Raw genomic sequence first — 18,477 nt, 5'->3', positions numbered from 1 at the left:
CAATGGAAATGGGAAAGGATAACGATGGATTTTATCACCAAACTACCAAAGACGGTTGGCGGTTATGATACTATTTGGGTCATTGTTGACTGACTCACCAAATCCGCGCACTTCCTAGCCATGAAGGAAACCGACAACATGGAGAAACTCGCACAACTCTACATCAAAGAAATCGTAGCCCGACACGGTGTACCCTTATCGATTATCTCCGACCGAGATGGCCGTTTTGTTTCTTGATTTTGGCGTACTTTGCAAGAAGCATTGGGAACGCGTTTAGACATGACCACCGCATATCATCCACAAACCGACGGACAAAGCGAACGCACAATTCAAACCTTGGAAGACATGCTACGAGCTTGCGTTGTCGACTTTGGAAAAGCTTGAGATAAGCACTTGCCTCTCGCCGAATTCTCCTACAACAATAGTTATCACGCGAGTATTAACGCCGCACCATTCGAAGCATTATATGGCCGAAAATTTCGTTCTCCTCTTTGTTGGGCCGAAGTAGGCGACAAACAAATCACCGGTCCCGAACTTATTCATGAAACAACCGAGAAGATCGTTCAAATCCGAGATAGGCTTAGGACGGCCCGTAGTCGTCAAAAGAGCTATACCGACACTAGACGCAACGACCTCGAATTCCAAGTCGGTGATCGCGTAATGTTAAAAGTCGCACCTTGGAAAGGTGTAATTTGTTTCGGGAAACGCGGGAAGCTAAATCCGCGGTATATTGGTCCTTTCGAAATCTTGGAGCGTGTTGGAACCGTTGCTTATCGTTTAGATCTTCCGCCTCAACTGAGTTCCGTTCATCCTACTTTCCATGTATCTAACTTGAAAAAGTGTTTAGCCGAACCCGAACTCGTCATCCCTCTCGAGGAGCTTACTATCGATGACAAACTTCATTTTGTGGAGGAACCGGTTGAAATTGTGGACACCTCCGTCAAAACGTTAAAACAAAGCCGAATTCCAATTGTCAAGGTCCGTTGGAATGCCAAAAGGGGACCCGAGTTTACTTGGGAAAGACAAGATCAAATGCAAAGGAAGTATCCTCATCTATTCGTGAAACGCAAGATCTCGAGGAAGAAACAACGACTACTACGCCTACTTAAATTTCGGGACGAAATTTCTTTTAAGGAGTAGGTAATGTAACATCCCACCTTTTTCCGGTTACTTTCCGTTTAACTATTTTAAAGTCCGTTATATATTTATAACATCTTTCGTTAATACGCGTTTTAAATTATCTCGATTAGGTAATTCACGCACCCGATTCAAACTTGAGGGACTAAACTTGCCAAAATTCCAAAATGGTGACTAGGTCAAAGGAGTCAAACTCCTCTCATCCATCCATTTCATCTTCTCCATCTTTCTTCTTCTTCTTCTTCTTTTTCTCTCAAAAACACCAACAAGAATTCATCATCTAAATTCGGATTAGGAAGTTAGCAACAAAACAAATTACAAATTCGTGATCCTTGCATCTTCCTCTTTGATTCCATACCGATTTCATTACATTTGGGTAACTTTCTAAAATCACTAGATTTTGTGTTCTTGATGTTTTTAACTTATAAAAGTGTTAATTAGTGTCTATGGCTCAAGTCTAAAATGAATATATGAATTGTATGCTCGATCTTGTTGTTTTGAAGTAACTAGCATGAACTTGAATTTTGGTGTGTTGTTTTTGAGTTTTGGATGATCATATGTTGTTAGATGTTAAAAGTTCATGTTCTAATTGTGTTCCTAGTATCACTAGCTTCAATTTGATGTGTAGGTTACTTTAGAAAAGTTCATGAACTTGATTTATGATTTTGGTGAATTTGGGTTAGGGTTTGATGAACTTAAAATGGACTTTTGATGCATTTAATGCCATGGATTATTATTGGTAAGTGTTTAGTTGGATTGTATGCTTGATTACCTTCGAAACGGCATATCATTCATGTAAATTGGTTGCCCGAATCATTGAATTGCATTTATGAACTTGTATGCGGTTAATGTTAAGCATTAGATGCGGTTTTGGTTGTTGTAATAGGTAGATTGATTGATGAAATGTTTTTAGTTGTTTTCCTCGTCAAATTACCTTCCCAACGGTATAAGATACTTGTCTTGATTGTTTGCGGATCATAAATTGTGTTTGTCTAGATTTTGGTTCGTGCACTTGAGACTTTCAGCAAACAGAACCTGAATACTAATCTGGACGCCGTCCAGATATTAGGACGCCATACAGTTCTTTAATACTGGACGCCGTCCAGATATTGGGACGCCTTCCAGTCCTTTAATACTGGACGTCGTCCAGAAAATCTGGACGCCGTCCAGTTACACTTGAAGTTTCTGTTTCGTTTTACCATTTTTTGAAAAATGTTTACTATGCTACGCACCTCCGATTCACATGTAACTTGTTCTAACGTGCTCATATATGATTAAAAACCTCAGAGAAATAGTTCGGGACCCGACCCGAACGTGTTGACTTTTTCGTTGACTTTGACCCGACCAAGTTGACTTTTAATCAAACTTAACCAAATGTTTGTGCAAATCGTTCTAACATGCTTTTATACTCGTATCTTGCATGAAACATGACAATTTGACTCACATGTTGTAGTATTTGAGTCGTAACGAGCCATAGGACTAATTGAACATCTTTGACCTATCGTGTTTACCGTTATTGATACAACCTATTGTTTAGGTCAAGACTAGTATTGTTCTTTGCACACGTTTACTTGTTGAAGTACTTTACTACTCGTGCACTCAAGGTGAGATCATAGTCCCACTTTTACTCTTTTGAAACTTACATTTGGGATGAGAAAACATAAACGTTCCTTTTTAACTAAGTGAACACAAGTACAGGAAAACAAACATTCTACATACGAGTTTAGAACAAAAATCCTCAATTCGATTATCATTAGTTACACTTGCCGGGTGTAAGCGAGAACTTATGTTATATGGCCATATGGGTTTGACAAACCCTCATTCAAACGGTTCGCTACCGTTTACGAATGAAATATATTTTCAAGAAACAGTGTATGTTCTAGCACTAAGGTGATGGGGTTCTATGGAAGGAATGTTAAGCATTGATAATTGAGTGCTCGTGATAACAAATTTTGGAATGGTTAACATTTATTGAAATGTTATAAATCTTGTGGTTCATTTGTACTTACTTACTTAAACCTATGATTTCACCAACGTTTTCGTTGACAGATTTCTATGTTTTTCTCAGGTCCTTGAACGATACATGATACATGCTTCCGCTCATTATTTTGATACTTGCATTGGATGTCGAGTATATATATGCATACATGGAGCGTCTTTTGGCTATTTTTAAATTGTGTCGCAAAATTTTCATTTGTACTTATAACTTTGTAACGTAACTTGTGGTGGAACTATTCTTGTAAACTTTGAACAATCTTTACATTTGAAATGAATGCGACATATCTTTTGGTCAAACGTTGTTTTAAAGACTTATGACCACGTAACGGGACCTAAGTAGACGGCGCCGTCAATGACGATTTTGTCGGGTCGCTACACCGACAAGGTCGATTGGCAGTGAGGAAGTGAGAAACTACGGAGAACAAATCAGATTGAGGTGGTCTACCTCAATCCCTATGTAAGTTCTTTGTCTTGTATGTCATTTATCTTTGTTTTTAATGAAGATCTTATCATTAAATGTTCGTGGGTTTGCGGTTAAAGGAAAATTTGGGTGGGTGCGTAGTATATGTATTAAAGAAAGGCCTTGTATTGCGGTTTTTCAAGAAACCAAATGTAAGGTTGTTTCGGATTCTTGGGTACAATCTCTGTGGGGGGATGCGAATTTTGGTTTTCTTCAAAAAGAGGCGGCGGGTAAATCGGGGGGTTTAATTGTTATATGGGATAAAAGTGCGTTTGAAGTGACAAGCTCCACGAATTGTGATTACTTTCTATCAATTAGGGGTAAGTGGAGGAATAGCGGTGAGGAATCTACAATCGTTAATGTTTATGGGCCCCACAATGATCATTGTAAAAAATTGATGTGGGATTTATTAGGTAATCTTTTGAATAGCATTAATTCCGCGTGGCTACTATGTGGGGATTTCAATGAAGTTAGAAATAGTTCGGATCGTTTGAATTCTCAATTTCACCAACGCCGAGCCGATAGATTTAATGATTTCATTTTGAGGAACAATCTCATTGAAATTCCTATTAACGGGAGGAAGTTCACTAGAATAAGCGATGATGGGTTGAAGTTAAGCAAACTTGATCGCTTTCTAGTCACGGATAACTTTATTGAGCTTTGGGAGGATCTTTCGGTTATCGCCTTGGATAGAAATCTTTCGGATCATTGCCCTTTAATTCTTAGGGATAAGGTTATCGATTACGGCCCGAAACCTTTCAAGGTTTTTGATGAGTGGTTTAATTGTATTGATGTGGACGAGGTAATTCGCGATGCTTGGAATCAACCTATTAAAGGAACTAGAAGAGATTGTATGTTTAGAGATAGGTTAAAGAAGGTCAAGATGGCTTTAAAGGATTGAGTAAATTGAAGTTTGGTACTCTTGATAATGAAATTAAAGACCTTCAAAAGGAAGCAATGGATTGGGAATTTAAAGCGGAACAACAACATCTTAGCGAGTCGGATCGGGCAACATGGTTAGAATGTAGACGTCGTTGGGTTGAAAAAGAGAAAGTCAAATCGGGTATGCTAAAACAAAAGGCGAGAATCAAATGGATACTTGATGGTGATGACAACTCAAAATTTTTCCACGCTTCGATTCGTAGAAAATACAGTAAGTGCAATTTTCGGGGAATTACGATTGACGGTGTCTGGGTTGATGACCCGGTGGCGGTTAAAGACTTCATTTATTGTCATTACAGCAACCTTTTTTCTTGTCACAGTAGCCAAATTCCACGACTTGTGGACAGTTTTTTTCCTGTTGGGCCTGCTCGTCGAATTGGGCCTTCCATCTCAGCTTTTGGGCCTGACCACGGGGGCATGATGACACCTGATCTTTTCTCACGAACTGATTCTGCCTCCCCTTTTGCTTCAGGCTGTACACGACTCACAGAAGAAGAAGCAAATGACTTAGAGGTGCATTTTTCCGAGGAGGAAATTTGGAGAGCAATTCAAGATTGTGCGAATAATAAGGCTCCTGGCCCGGATGGTTTTAACATGCGTTTTTTTAAGAAATTTTAGGCTATAATTCGAGATGATTTAGTAGAAGCAATTAATTCTTTTTGGTCAACGGGTGAAATATCCGGTGGATGTAATTCATCATTTATCACCCTTATCCCCAAGAAGAAGGATCCGATGAGTTTAAATGAGTATAGACCTATTAGTTTGATAGGTAGCTACTATAAGATCATCGCGAAATTGTTATCTCTAAGGATTCGTAAGGTAATTCCGAACCTTGTTGGGTTTGAACAAAGTGCTTTCATTTGTGGGAGGAATATAATGGATGGAGCTCTCATTGCAAATGAATCCTTAGATTTTTTAAAAAACAATCGACTTAAAAGCTTGGTTTTTAAAGTAGACTTTGAAAAAGCTTTTGATAGCCTTAATTGGGAATTTTTGGACGACATGATGAGGTTTATGGGATTTGGTGTTAAGTGGCGGGGGTGGATTTCTTCTTGTTTGGAGACGGCTTCAATATCGGTCCTCGTGAATGGCTCCCCGACAAAAGAATTTAAGCTCAGGAGGGGAGTGAGACAAGGGGATCCTCTTTCGCCTTTTCTTTTTATAATTGCGGCAGAAGGTCTTAATTGGCTTACAAAGTCTGCGGTAGCGAATAATCTCTATAGTGGTGTGGAAATAGGTAATGATAAGATCCCTATTTCTCATCTCCAATATGCGGACGATACGATTTTCTTTGGTACGTGGAGTTAGGATAATATCGAAAATCTCATGAAATTATTAAAGTGCTTTGAATTGAGTTCCAGGCTTAAAGTTAATTATAGCAAAAGCAATCTCTTTGGTGTGGGTGTTGACAAAAAGGAGGTTGATTTTATGGCAAATCTTTTTGGTTGCAAAGTGGGCTCCTTTCCGTTTATTTATCTTGGTTTGCCTATTGGAGCTAACATGAGTAAAGTTGAAAGTTGGAAACCGGTAATTGATAAGTTTGAGAAGCGGTTATCGGATTGGAAGGCTCGTGCGATGTCATTCGGTGGACGTTTAACACTCGTGAGTTCGGTTCTAAATAGTTTGCCGTTGTACTACTTTTCGCTCTTCCGTGCTCCGCCTTGCGTGCTTAAAAAACTAGAATGTGTGAGAAGAAATTTTTTTTGGGGTGGGGCGGGTGACGAGTCAAAAATCTAGTGGGTTAAATGGGACGATATCTTTCGCCCTTGGGCGGATGGCGGGCTTAATTTTGGTTCTCTTAATTGTAAAAATCTAGCATTAATCGGCAAGTGGTGGTGGAGGTTCCTTACCGAACCCACTTCCTTGTGGGTTAATGTTATCAAAAGCATTTATGGGGTTTCGGGGGCTCTCATTGCGGGTGGGTTTAAATCTTTTTCATGCTCTAATTCTACTTGGAGTAAAATTGTCAAGACAGGTTTCGAGATTGATGGCTTAGGAGTGAACTTCACCAATTCTTTTTCAAAGTTAATCGGGAATGGAAGAGGCACAAAATTTTGGAATGATGTGTGGGTCAAAGATAAAGCTCTAAAGGATATCTACAAAAGATTGGTGCGGCTTGAGACTAATCTAAATGCGACGGTTGAGGAACGAGTAAAATGGGATGGTCTTCGATGCATGCCGAATTGGGAGTGGACACGAGTAGTGACGGGTAGAACAACGGGCGAACTAGAGGATTTGGAAGCGTTGATTTCGAATTTCAAGATGTCGCCCGAAAAGGAAGACTCTTGGAAGTGGAATATGTACGGTAAATTCTCGACTAAATCACCTACTAAAGAACTCATGGCTAAATGTTTTCCTCCTAACTCCTCTAATATCGCTACACTTAGAAATAATCTTGTTCCAATTAAAGTGGGTGTTTTCGTATGGAGGGTAAGGCGGGGAAGAATCCCCGTATTGTTCGAACTTGACAAGAGGGGTGTGGATCTTAATTCTGTCCTTTGCCCTTTATGCGATGATACGGTTGAAACGGTTAGCCATGCTCTGTTCTCGTGTAAGTTGGTTCGGGAAATTTGGGATAAAATCTTCAAGTGGTGGGGAATTGATTCTACACAAGTTACCATTGAACACATTCTAAACGTGGACTCTTACTTGCGTTATTCGAACTTGGGGAAAAAGATTTGGCAAGCTATGGTGTGGACTAGCGTTTACCTCATTTGGAAAAATAGGAACCAAAAGGTCTTCAAAAGGGTATGTTGGTCTTCTCCGGTTGTCTTAACGAAATACAAGTGAAGAGCTACGAGTGGATCGCGAAAAGAAGTAAATCTAAAAACATCGATTGGCTTGATTGGTTGCAAAATCCTCATCTATGTGTCTTATAATCATTTTGTTTGTTATTGAGTTGCGATGTTTTCGAGTTATTGTCTAGATGTTTGGCATAGGATTCTCTCTCGGCATCTTTATGCCCATCATCTTGTGAGAAACATTGTAAATTTATGATAATAATATAATTTGCCGTTCAAAAAAAAATATATATATGTGGGTGTTAAGTAAGACCATTCGTAATGGTGACCGGTGTCACTTTTGGTGTCACTTGCCTTTTTGCACTTTTTTGCTGAGTAGGACGTGTTATTTTTCTGAGTGGAGTAGTGGTGGTGTTACTTTTAGTGGAATGCTGAGGTGGCATTTTATTTTTCTTTTTTCTGTTTTATTTAATTTTATTTATATTATTTATATTATTATTTGATTATATTTGTTTTTTAAAAATATTTTAAAATTCTAACGGCTATATTTATAACCGTTTTTTTTTTTAAATTTATTTTTTAAAAAACGGCTAATTTTTTTTACCCCTATATATACAACCACTCTTCTTAAATCATAAACACACTTCATCTCTTCTAAAACTCTCAAACCATAAACACACACACTTCGAAATGAGCCAGTTGAATGTTGTTGTTAAAGTTCACTACGAAGGTGAATTTGATAGCTAAATGATGAATTATATCGAGTGTGAAAACACGAGATTATTACATGGATGTTCGTAAGTGTCCAAGTTATATGTGTTTGCTTGAGTTGCTACAGCGAGACATAATCTACCCCACTAAACAAATCTGATTTTTCAAAAAACCCAACGCTCGTGCCTCGCTACTAGAAGAAGATCACGATTGGTTTGGTGCGATTGGGCGAGCCTTGTTACGTAACCAACCAATTAACATTTACACCGAATGAATTGATGAAAGCTATGCCATTTCTGCAAGTGAAGATGAAGCTGCTCCTGAATCTCAGCCGTGGCAGCAATACGATATTCGCGATTACGAAGATTGATGAATGTGTTTGTTGAAAATAGCCGTCAGGAATTAAAGTAATCGTTTTTAGGAACTAAGTTGTTTTTCTATTTATAAGAAATAATGTAATCGTTTTTAGGAATTATTATAATAAACGGCTATATTTTATGAAATACCAATCTATCATTACAACTAAACATGAATTTCATTAATAGAAATTACATAATTTAAAAAATTATTAACGAAACTATAAAATACATAACAAATTACTCATGATTATTAGCAGACCGAAAATAAGGTGATAAGTTCCAAACGTGCTCGGTTAAATCTGTCTCTAATTGTTGGTGAACTTGCTTGTCTCTTATTTCCTTAACTCTTGCATCTCGATCCCTCAAATCATGTTCCAACCTTCGTGGTGGGTTCCTTTCTATCATTCTTTCTTCTCTTCTTCCAATAGCAAAACCGTTATTTTCTTGAATCATGTTATGTAATACAATACAAGCATACATATGTCTTCTAATTTTGTTGAAGTCTTTAGATCTCGCCGGAGTCTTTAACATTGCAAATCTACCCTGTAATACTCCAAATGCACGCTCAATATCTTTCCTTCCACTTTCTTGGAAACGTTTAAATTTTTTACTTGGTTGGTCAATTGGATTATGAGGCGCTTTTACCAACATGGCCCAATCTGGGTATATACCATCGCCTAGGTAATACCCTCTTTCGTAGTGACGCCCGTTGACATCAAATGGTGAAGGTGGAGCCGTTCCATCTTTTATAGAGTTGAAAATTGGTGATGCATTTAGAACGTTAATATCATTGTTCAAACCTGCCATACCAAAGAATGCATGCCATATCCACAAATCTTGTGAGGCGACTGCTTCAAGCATTACAGAAGGCCCTTTTTGATCACCTCTTGTGTATTGCCCTTGCCAACCAACAGGACAATTCTTCCACTCTCAATGCATACAATCTATACTACCAAGCATACCCGGTAAACCATGTTTTTGTTCGTAAAAATTATAAAGTCTAGCGACATCTTCGACAGTGGGTTTTCGCAAATATTCTCTAGCAAACAAATGAAATACGCATTTGCAGAAATAATCTAAACATAAAGCGGCCGTTTTCTCACCTATTTTTATGTATTCGTCAAACAAATCGGGTGTAGTTCCATACGCCATTTGACGTATGGCCGATGTACACTTTTGAAGAATCGTCAAACTTTGACGACCTGTTGCATCGGGACGTTCCCGAAAAAACAAAAAATATTCTGGAATATTGGTACTATTAAAATTAGATATACCTTCCACAATTCGGAGAAATAACTGACGACTCATTCGATAACGTCTCTTAAATTTATTTTCGGGATACATTGGTGTCTCCGAAAAATAATCATTATATAACCTTATAGCAGCATCTTCACGATCCCTAGCAATATAAACCCGGCTTCGAGGGAATCGCGAACTGCTTGCTTCTCCATCGACTTCTTCTTCCGTTAAACTATTAATAAAACTAACAATTTTTTCATCATCGGAATCATCATCAGGAAACTCGAGCATCTTGTAAGTATCTTCCATTTTGATTAAAAAAAAAAATGTTGTTTGTATGTTATTTGATTAAAATAAAAGAATAGAAGTAGGATTGATGATGTTTGTGTGTTAAAAATTCATGTAATGTTGATATATATATAGGAAAAAAAAATTACTGAATTTTTTTTATTTATAGCCAACGGCTATATGAAACAGACGAACCAGTGTGTGCCACGTGTCACCGACGGCCGTGACCTCTCCCGTTTCTTCTCCCCAGACGCGAAAGTGACGGCAACAAGTGCCGCCTGGTTACGGCGGATCTCCGGCGTTTCTTGTGCCACTTGGACAAGTAACGGGGTCACTTAGGACCCGTTACGAATGGTCTAAGTAAGTAACAATCGATTGATTTTTTGAAAAAATATTTACCTGGGTGTAAATTTTTAGAGAGGCTAAAAGTATATTTATTATAGTTTACTCTCCCAAAATTAGGAAAACATATATTATAAACTATAACTTTGGGATGGCAGCTGCCCTCCTAAAGCTATATGAAGTTCCTCCTTTATGTATGAGTACACGACTGATTATTCTAGTCTTCACATTAAAAGTAACATGGTATGTTACGTGAACTCTCATACTAGTGACTACGTTACTATTATTAATAATAGATGCATGCTTATTATATGATGAAGAATACTTAGGTTATCAATTTATTACTAGTATACGGATACGGATACATTAGAAGGCTGTTTTTCAAAAAAGATAAAATTAGAGATTTTGTTGGTAGAATATGGAAAAGATAATCATGATGTATCTATAGTTCGTCAACTATTGTAAAAAGGCATAAGGGTAAAAGGTTGAAACGAAAACCATATACATTTTGTATAGAATTGTAAGAACCGGCCTTTTGTAGGTAGTACTATATATTATAAGGATTTATTTATAATATATGAATGGATAGATTAGAAGACATATACATATTAAAGTTTGCTAATATCAAAAATATAAAGTATAGCTTTTCGAAACCTTAATCTTTTATTTTATGTTTTCTCGTGCACAACTATTAATTTTTTTTTTTTAACGGCCAAAAAGGAATATATAAAAAACGCTCCTTAGCAAGACGCTAAAGGAGAAATTACAACGGGTATAGACGCCATGAGTGCCAATTAGACACTCTATGACCTCTATATTTAAGCCATCTAAAAGAATACAAAAAGATTACATCAACTAAGTTAGCTCGATTGCACAACTATTAATGAACATGTGCAAATATCATATTTAACATATTTTGTGGTAACTTTCAATTGCCAATAATATGAGTATTGATGATATTTTAATTTGTTGCAGTTACGTATTATAGAAAACATATAATACCATTATTAGTGTTGAAGGGGTGATGGGGTGTGATAGGTGTTTTTGTAGGGTATAGTGGTGATTTTGCAACAGGGGCGGACCTATGTAGGGGCAAAGGGGGCACCCGGTCTCAGTGAATTTGCAATTTTTAGTACAATTTTTTTTATTTTTCGATTTTTCCCCGATGGAATTTTTTTTGCCCCAAACCCTTCATATTTTGTCCCAAAACATTCATATTTTGCCCCAAGACCTACGTATTTTGCTAAAAAAATCTTCAAATGTTGCTCAAAAAACTCTATATTTTGCCCCAAAGCCTCCATGTTTTGCCAAAAAAAAATCCCTACATTTAAAAAAAAAAGTTTACCCCCGGTGAAAATAAATTCTGGGTCCAACACTGTTTGGCAAAGGTGATGGCGTGATAGAATTTGTAATGATATGGGGTAATAGTTGTGTGATGAAATTATTTTATTATTTTAATTGATTTAATTAAATTATAAAAGGATTTATCTAAATTGTAATTGGTTAAAATCTCCATCACCCTCATTTTCTTCCATGTGATGGATTGATCACGCCAGAGATTTTTACCTCCATCACGCCCCATAGTGGCGTTGATGGAGGCGTGATGGTGGTGAATACCAGGTGAACACGCTCTACTATTAATGGTCTAAGTAAAAAATTTGCAAATATTTCTTAAACTACTTGAAAATGGCACTTCAATTTCTGTAGCCTAGCACAATAATTATATATCTACTATCTAGTAATATGATTTGAACAAATGTTTTTCGGTTTTTTTTAGTTAACTGCTTGGGTGTTATGTAAAATTTACAAGAAGAAAAATAGTAAGGACAACAATCAAGAACATGTTTCAAACACCAATAACCAAAATAATGAAAATAGAGAACAAAACCATCCAGTTGATTCACGGTGGGTGGATAGTTGTCAGAACCAGTTGGTTATGCCAAGACAAGATCATGTCGTGCTTCCTAGACAGGCTACCGTACCTACTAACATACCGATTACACCGACCTCACTCAATGAAATACCAATTGCTATGCCGCTCGCACATTCTGACTATAAAGACCAGTTTGGTGCACTTGATCCATGGTGGGTGGATAGTTGTCATTTTCTTGACGACCAAATGGCTATGCCAATACAAGATGATGTGCTTTCTAGTCAGACTACATCACATATAAGGACTGGATCCCCAAATGTACCCAATGACATACCAACATCTTTGACCATACATTCAGACTGCAAAGACCAATTTGCTGATCGGGAGTTGGTTGAGCCGGTTGTTGATGAGTCGATGGTTGATTCATTTTTTGGTGTCGATGATTTTGTCAAGGACCCCATAATTTATCCATTGGTCATTTCACCGATAGTTACACAGTGTTTTGATGAGCTTAACAACTGTTTGATGAATGAGTCCGGCTTCCTGTCCCCACTGCCAACTACCTTCATAGATAACAGAAGGATTTCAGGACCGGTGCTTAAAGAGCCAGCGGATAAGACACTTGATTTGAAAGTTGATGAGCGAGTGGAGTTGACAGTTGATGATTCATTGATGCAGTTGAATGTGGATGAGCCCAATAAGGTGATAGTCAAGGAGCCTGTACTTAAAGCGGCTAAGAGGCGTAAAGTTAAGGTTGCAGATGACACGAGTTCATTGGTTGATGATATTCTTAGTGTGATCGATATGTTGGTTAATGAGAAGGGCCTTCTTACTCCTCCGCCAACTATTGTTAATATGCGTGAGATTCCGGGCCCATCCACTGTAAGAGATCTTTATTCTAGTGAGCTGCTTGTTAAGTGCATGTTTGTCCGACCTCATAATAGTTGCATCTATATTGGTCGAGACTGGTGGGGTCGGTTGTTTGGTGATGTTCAGGATGGATATCTTGATAACATGGTAAGATTTCATATTTTGAAACCATAATTTTTATTTAACTGATGTAATTACTAGTACTGTTGTATATTACAGCATATCGACGGTTGGGGCGACATGTTGTTATGGTGGAGATATCGTATGTGGTCGCGTTTGAGTCAGCTCAATCTCCCGTTAGGTTCACGATCATGTCCCTAGGATTTATTAATATTTTGAAGACTTTCAAGAAGAATACACGTCAACAGCATAAGGAAAAGAATAATGCTTTTGGGGACGTCGAAGACATAGGAGAAACGGGTATTGACTACAAATATCTGAAGGGGTTGACCGATGGTACGCGTGCACCATACCCACCATGGTGGGAATGTGACACGGTAATTACAATATATTTATATTAATTACTGTATATTATATTATATTATTATTGATAAACAATAAAATTGTTTGCTGTGCACAGGTTCTCATTCCAGTACATTTAGAGAATTGTGAACATTGGATTTTGATGGCGCTGAATCTTGTGCAGTTGCATGTATACGGTTACGATAGTTTGCCCTGTGTTGGTAAACATAGTGATAGACTTGAGGTTTGTGAAGAACTGGGTGATGCACTTCCTAGATATTTGAGAGCTATAGGTTATTGGAAGAAGCTGAACGAGAAAAACGGTCTGCTTTTTGATTATGTCAAGGTGGCATACGAGCCTGTGAAGGTGCCAGAGCAGAGTGGTACTCTGGGAGACTGTGGAGTATGGGTTTGCTTACACATGGAGAGGATTGCATCTAGGATATATGACCCTATAATTGGAGATACACAGACGATTGCATGGGATTATAGGATGAGGATGATGGAAACTTTCTTCAGTGCACGTTTTGATGTACAACAAGTAACACGGCCTCAGGTCAGTGGCGGACCTTAGTGTTACCCAGAGGGGGTATCCGCCCCACCTGGATTTAGCGGGAAAAAAATTTTATACTAAAAAAAATCTTTTTACTAAAAAAATAAGGTTTTTTTTAGTGTTTACCCTTGTCACTAGTTTACCCCCTCTGTAGTCGGGCTCAAGTTCCGCCACTGACTCAGGTTCATGCAAGAGTTATAACATAGTTATTATTTGTATCTGAATATTTATATTATTATATTTTGGGTTATTATATTAATTGATAAATAAATGTGTACTTGCATATATGTAGCTTATTATACACCAACAACAACATACCCAATCCCACATGTATGGGGTATGGGGGAGGTGAGACGTAGACAATCATTCCTCTATCCTAGAATAAAGAGAAATCATATCCCCACCCCGAATGAAACACTCACAAGAGTAGGGAAAGTCCTCCCTCCATCTGTTCGACGGATAAAGAGATTGCTTCCAAGGGGACCTCCGGCCCAAAAGGTACGAGAAACTAAAATAAAACGAAACTAAAATAATATGTAGCTTATTATTGTGATACAATATAAACTGAATAAATAATGGTTCTTGTATTAATCGGAAGTGATCTGTGTATATTAATTATTTAATTATATGTTGCTAATCTATTTTAATATTAATACATGTTATTCGTAAAAAAAGAAAAAAAAGAAAAAAAAATTATATGCTTCAAATAGCTTTATATGATGACTGATCTTTCCAGATATTTCGGTAGGTATGTATATGTGTGTGTGACTATATATATATATATATATATATATATATATATATATATATATATATATATATATATATATATATATATATATATATATATATATATATATATATATATATATGGGCAGGATCAATGGGGAAGTAACCAATCGGGGGAGAGGGGGGAAGCAAATTTTTTATTTTTTTTCGTTTTTTTAAAAAAAAAATTTCCGGCATCAAGATCACACGAAAATATGAACATTTAGAAGAGACACTTCGTGATGAATGTTATTATTTAGGCGGGAAAACGATCGACAAAAATAACATTCAAGATAATATTGTTCGTGAAGAATATGAACGTTTTTTTTTTTCATGTTTTGTGAAGTAAAATTTAGCCCGATTTAGAGTTTAGGGTTTAGGGTTTAGGGTTTGGTGTTTTGGGTTTATTCCATAAACCCAAAACACCAAACCTTAAACCCTAAACTCTAAACCGTTCATGTTAAAAACTAAATTTAAATCCTAAATCTAAACCCTAAACCCTAAATTTCTAAACCCTAATATCTAAACCCTATAAACCCTAATATCTAAACCCTAATATCTAAACCCCAATAGCTAAAACCTCAAAATACGCTCGAAAAACACGATAATTGTTATATATTACTTCTTCGAGCGTTTTCCCGCCAAAATAAAAATATTTGTTCATATTTTCATCCAATCTATAATGTTCGTGAACAAAGTTTTTTCAAAAAACGAAAAAAAAAAAAAATTGCTTCCCCCGCTTCCCCACGATTGGTTACTTCCATATATATATATATATATATATATATATATATATATATATATATATATATATATATATATATATATATATATATATATATATATATATATATATATATTGTTATAAAAGTTAAATTGGATGTTAATTTTATTATTATTATAGATATTGTATAGTATATTTTTTGAGTATAAATATGTGTGTTATGAGTTTATAAAACACACACTAAATATATTCTCTCATATTCTCTCTATATACTTATTAGTAGTCTACAGTCAAGAACTAGGCCACTAAAGGTAGTTATAAGCCTACTGAATTATAACACGTTATCAGCACGAAGTGCTCCGTATAATCAAGGTTTATCTAAGCAAGCACACGTCACTAATCAAGATTACTACTCTCAAAAAGTTTTTGTAAAAATGATTCACACAAGGATGATTTTTCCTATTGTATTGGTCATATTAACTATCATCATTGTTGCTAATATACCACCGGGTGAACCTATATTCTACCCTGCCCTTGTGGTTTTATTATTTGTAATCATACCATTATTCTGTTGTTTGCTGCTTATGAATTTAAAATGATTCTAATTTCATTTTATTATTTGTCTATGAATAGAAGTTGATTATGATTATGATTTATGTTATTCATCTTTATGATAATAGAAAATGTCGAATTTGAAAAGGCTTAAATTTGCTCATTTAGAACAAGTGGGAACAACTACTTAACATGGGTTATGAATGTAGAAAAACATCTCGAATCAAACTGTATTTAAGAAACCCTGAATGAAAATAACAATTATTCCGAACAAGAGAAAGCAATAGTAAGTATTTTTTTTAGCAAACATATTGACGAGTCCTTAGAATCTACATATTATATGATCGAAAATCCAAGTGTATTATGGAAAATACTCAAAGATAGATACGATATTAATTATCAAAAAATAAAATAAAAAATAAAAAAATAAAAAATAAAAAATAATAACAGTGATCCATGAAAGAATAAAATTAAAGATATTAGTAGACGCTCTTATAAGAATTTCGGAGATTCTTATTAATGATCTGGTAACGTGGATCATCAGTCTAGTATTTCTTGAATACATGAACATCTTGTTTAGCTCTACAAATAAGTCCCAAAAGAAAAGAAAACGAGAGTGAATCTGTTGACAAATCTTGATTAAATTAACCCTGAGCTACCTTGAGACTTAAATGGTTTGAATTTTCTAAGATGCCTAGTTTTTTTATGTATCACTCATAAATAAATGATTTTAGACCATAACGCATATGTTTTATTAAGTGTTATCTTTTATGTACTTCAGATTATAACTTGTTTGCAGGTAATATAATTTAATTATCTTGCTGAAATATAACTCATTATTTGCATATCTTATTTGAAGTTTTAGTATGAATCCTGCAGAAATACAACATCAATTAAATGGTAAAGACCTATGTATTGCAGATAGTAGTAACATACACACTATGATCAAATCTAAGAAATATTTCATTGATTTAAATCAAATGAAGGAATTATAAATACTATATCAGCTCTTGCAAACTTGATATAAGAAACGAAAAAGGCAAAATTTCATATTACCAAATGGTACGAATTTTTTGGTAAACAATGTCTTGTTTTCTCCCAAATCAAAGAGAAATTTGTTAAGTTTCTCTGATATATATCATAATGGATATGATTATCAGTCAATGATAATCGAAAATGAGAAATATCTATGTAGCACCGAAAAGCGCATAGGATTAAAAGCGCATACGATGAAAAGCGCAGCGCATATGATTAAAAGCGCATATGATAAAATCGCATATGATGAAAAGCGCATCGCATATAATTAAAAGCGCATATAATGAAAAGTGCATATGACGAAAAGCGCAGCACATATGATTAAAAGCGCATATGGTGAAAATGATATATGATGAAAAGCACATATGGTGATTAATGAAAATCACATATGGTGATTAATGAAAAGCACATATAGTGATTAATAAAAAGCACATATAGTGATTAACGAAAAACACATATGGTGATTAATGAAAATCACATATGGCGATTAATGAAAAGCACATTGAGAAATAATCACCAATGTTTTTTGAAAGAATTCAAGGGTATATATATGGACCAATTCATCCATCATGTGGACCATTTTTCTAATAGACGCATCTAACGCATGGTCTCATGTTTGTGTGTTATCAAGCCATAATATGGCATTTGCAAAGTTTCTTGCACAAATTATTAAATTAAGAACACATTATTCTGATTACACCATTAAAAGGATGAGACTTGATAATGCTGGTGAGTTAACATCTCAAGCTTTTAATGATTATTATATGTCTACAAGGATTGTTGTTGAACATCCAGTTGCTCATGTGCATACACAAAATTGGTTTAGCTGAATCAATAGATAAACGCTTACAGCTAATAACTAGACAATTATAAATGAGTACAAAACTCTCAATATTTATATGGGGACATGTAAATTTACATGATGTGACATTAATTCGCATTAAATCAAGTGCAAGTTATAAATATTCTCCATTACCAACTTAATTTTGGTGGAGACCAAATATTTTCCATCTTAGAACATTTGGTTGTGCAGTGTATTTTTAATTGAACAACCACAACAAATGGTTCCTCAAAGAAGGATTGAAATATATGTTAGATATGAAACATCTTCAATCATAAGATATATTGAACCCATGACGGGTGATGTTTTTACAGCAAGTTTTGTCGATTGTCACTTTAATGAAACATTGTTCCCTATATTAGGGGGAGAAATGAAATATAAATAAAATGATGTTTCATGGTGTGAACATCAATTAAGGAATATTGATCATCGCACAAAAGAATGCGAAAAGAAAGTTCAAATATAATGCATATGCAAGAACTTACAAATTAATTACTTTATGCATTTAAAGATACAAAAAATAAGTGACTAAATCATATATACCAGCAGTAAATGCTTCAGCTAGAATTGAAATTACAAAAG

At 35.6% G+C, this 18,477-nt stretch overlaps 2 protein-coding genes across 2 annotated transcripts; one reads left to right on the top strand and one right to left on the bottom strand.

Moving 5' to 3' along the window:
- Window positions 1-3,632: 3,632 nt before the first annotated feature.
- LOC139857013 (uncharacterized) lies at window positions 3,633-4,496 on the top strand. Its single transcript, XM_071845750.1, has one exon. It carries the CDS (start codon window positions 3,633-3,635, stop codon window positions 4,494-4,496), a length of 864 nt encoding a protein of 287 aa, XP_071701851.1.
- Window positions 4,497-8,585: 4,089 nt separating this feature from the next.
- Window positions 8,586-9,896, bottom strand: LOC139856707 (uncharacterized). Its single transcript, XM_071845495.1, has 2 exons — window positions 9,623-9,896; window positions 8,586-9,148 (listed from the first exon to the last, which is right to left on the bottom strand). The coding sequence occupies exons 1-2, from the start codon at window positions 9,894-9,896 to the stop codon at window positions 8,586-8,588; spliced, it is 837 nt and encodes a 278-aa protein (XP_071701596.1).
- Window positions 9,897-18,477: the final 8,581 nt, after the last annotated feature.

The sequence above is a fragment of the Rutidosis leptorrhynchoides genome, chromosome 1, assembly GCF_046630445.1.
Source record: "Rutidosis leptorrhynchoides isolate AG116_Rl617_1_P2 chromosome 1, CSIRO_AGI_Rlap_v1, whole genome shotgun sequence".
Lineage (NCBI taxonomy): Eukaryota > Viridiplantae > Streptophyta > Magnoliopsida > Asterales > Asteraceae > Rutidosis > Rutidosis leptorrhynchoides.
Note: the sequence above shows the minus strand (reverse complement) of the source record. Positions and strands in the feature narration are given on the sequence as shown.

Bases quoted from the DNA above. Each gene is read 5' to 3' on its own strand.
- LOC139856707 (XM_071845495.1), bottom strand. From the start codon at position 9,896: ATGGAAGATACTTACAAGATGCTCGAGTTTCCTGATGATGATTCCGAT. The intron at 9,149-9,622 runs GTATATCTAATT...TTGGTATGGCAG, and splicing joins ATTTCTCCGAATTGTGGAAG to GTTTGAACAATGATATTAAC.
- LOC139857013 (XM_071845750.1), top strand. From the start codon at position 3,633: ATGAAGATCTTATCATTAAATGTTCGTGGGTTTGCGGTTAAAGGAAAA.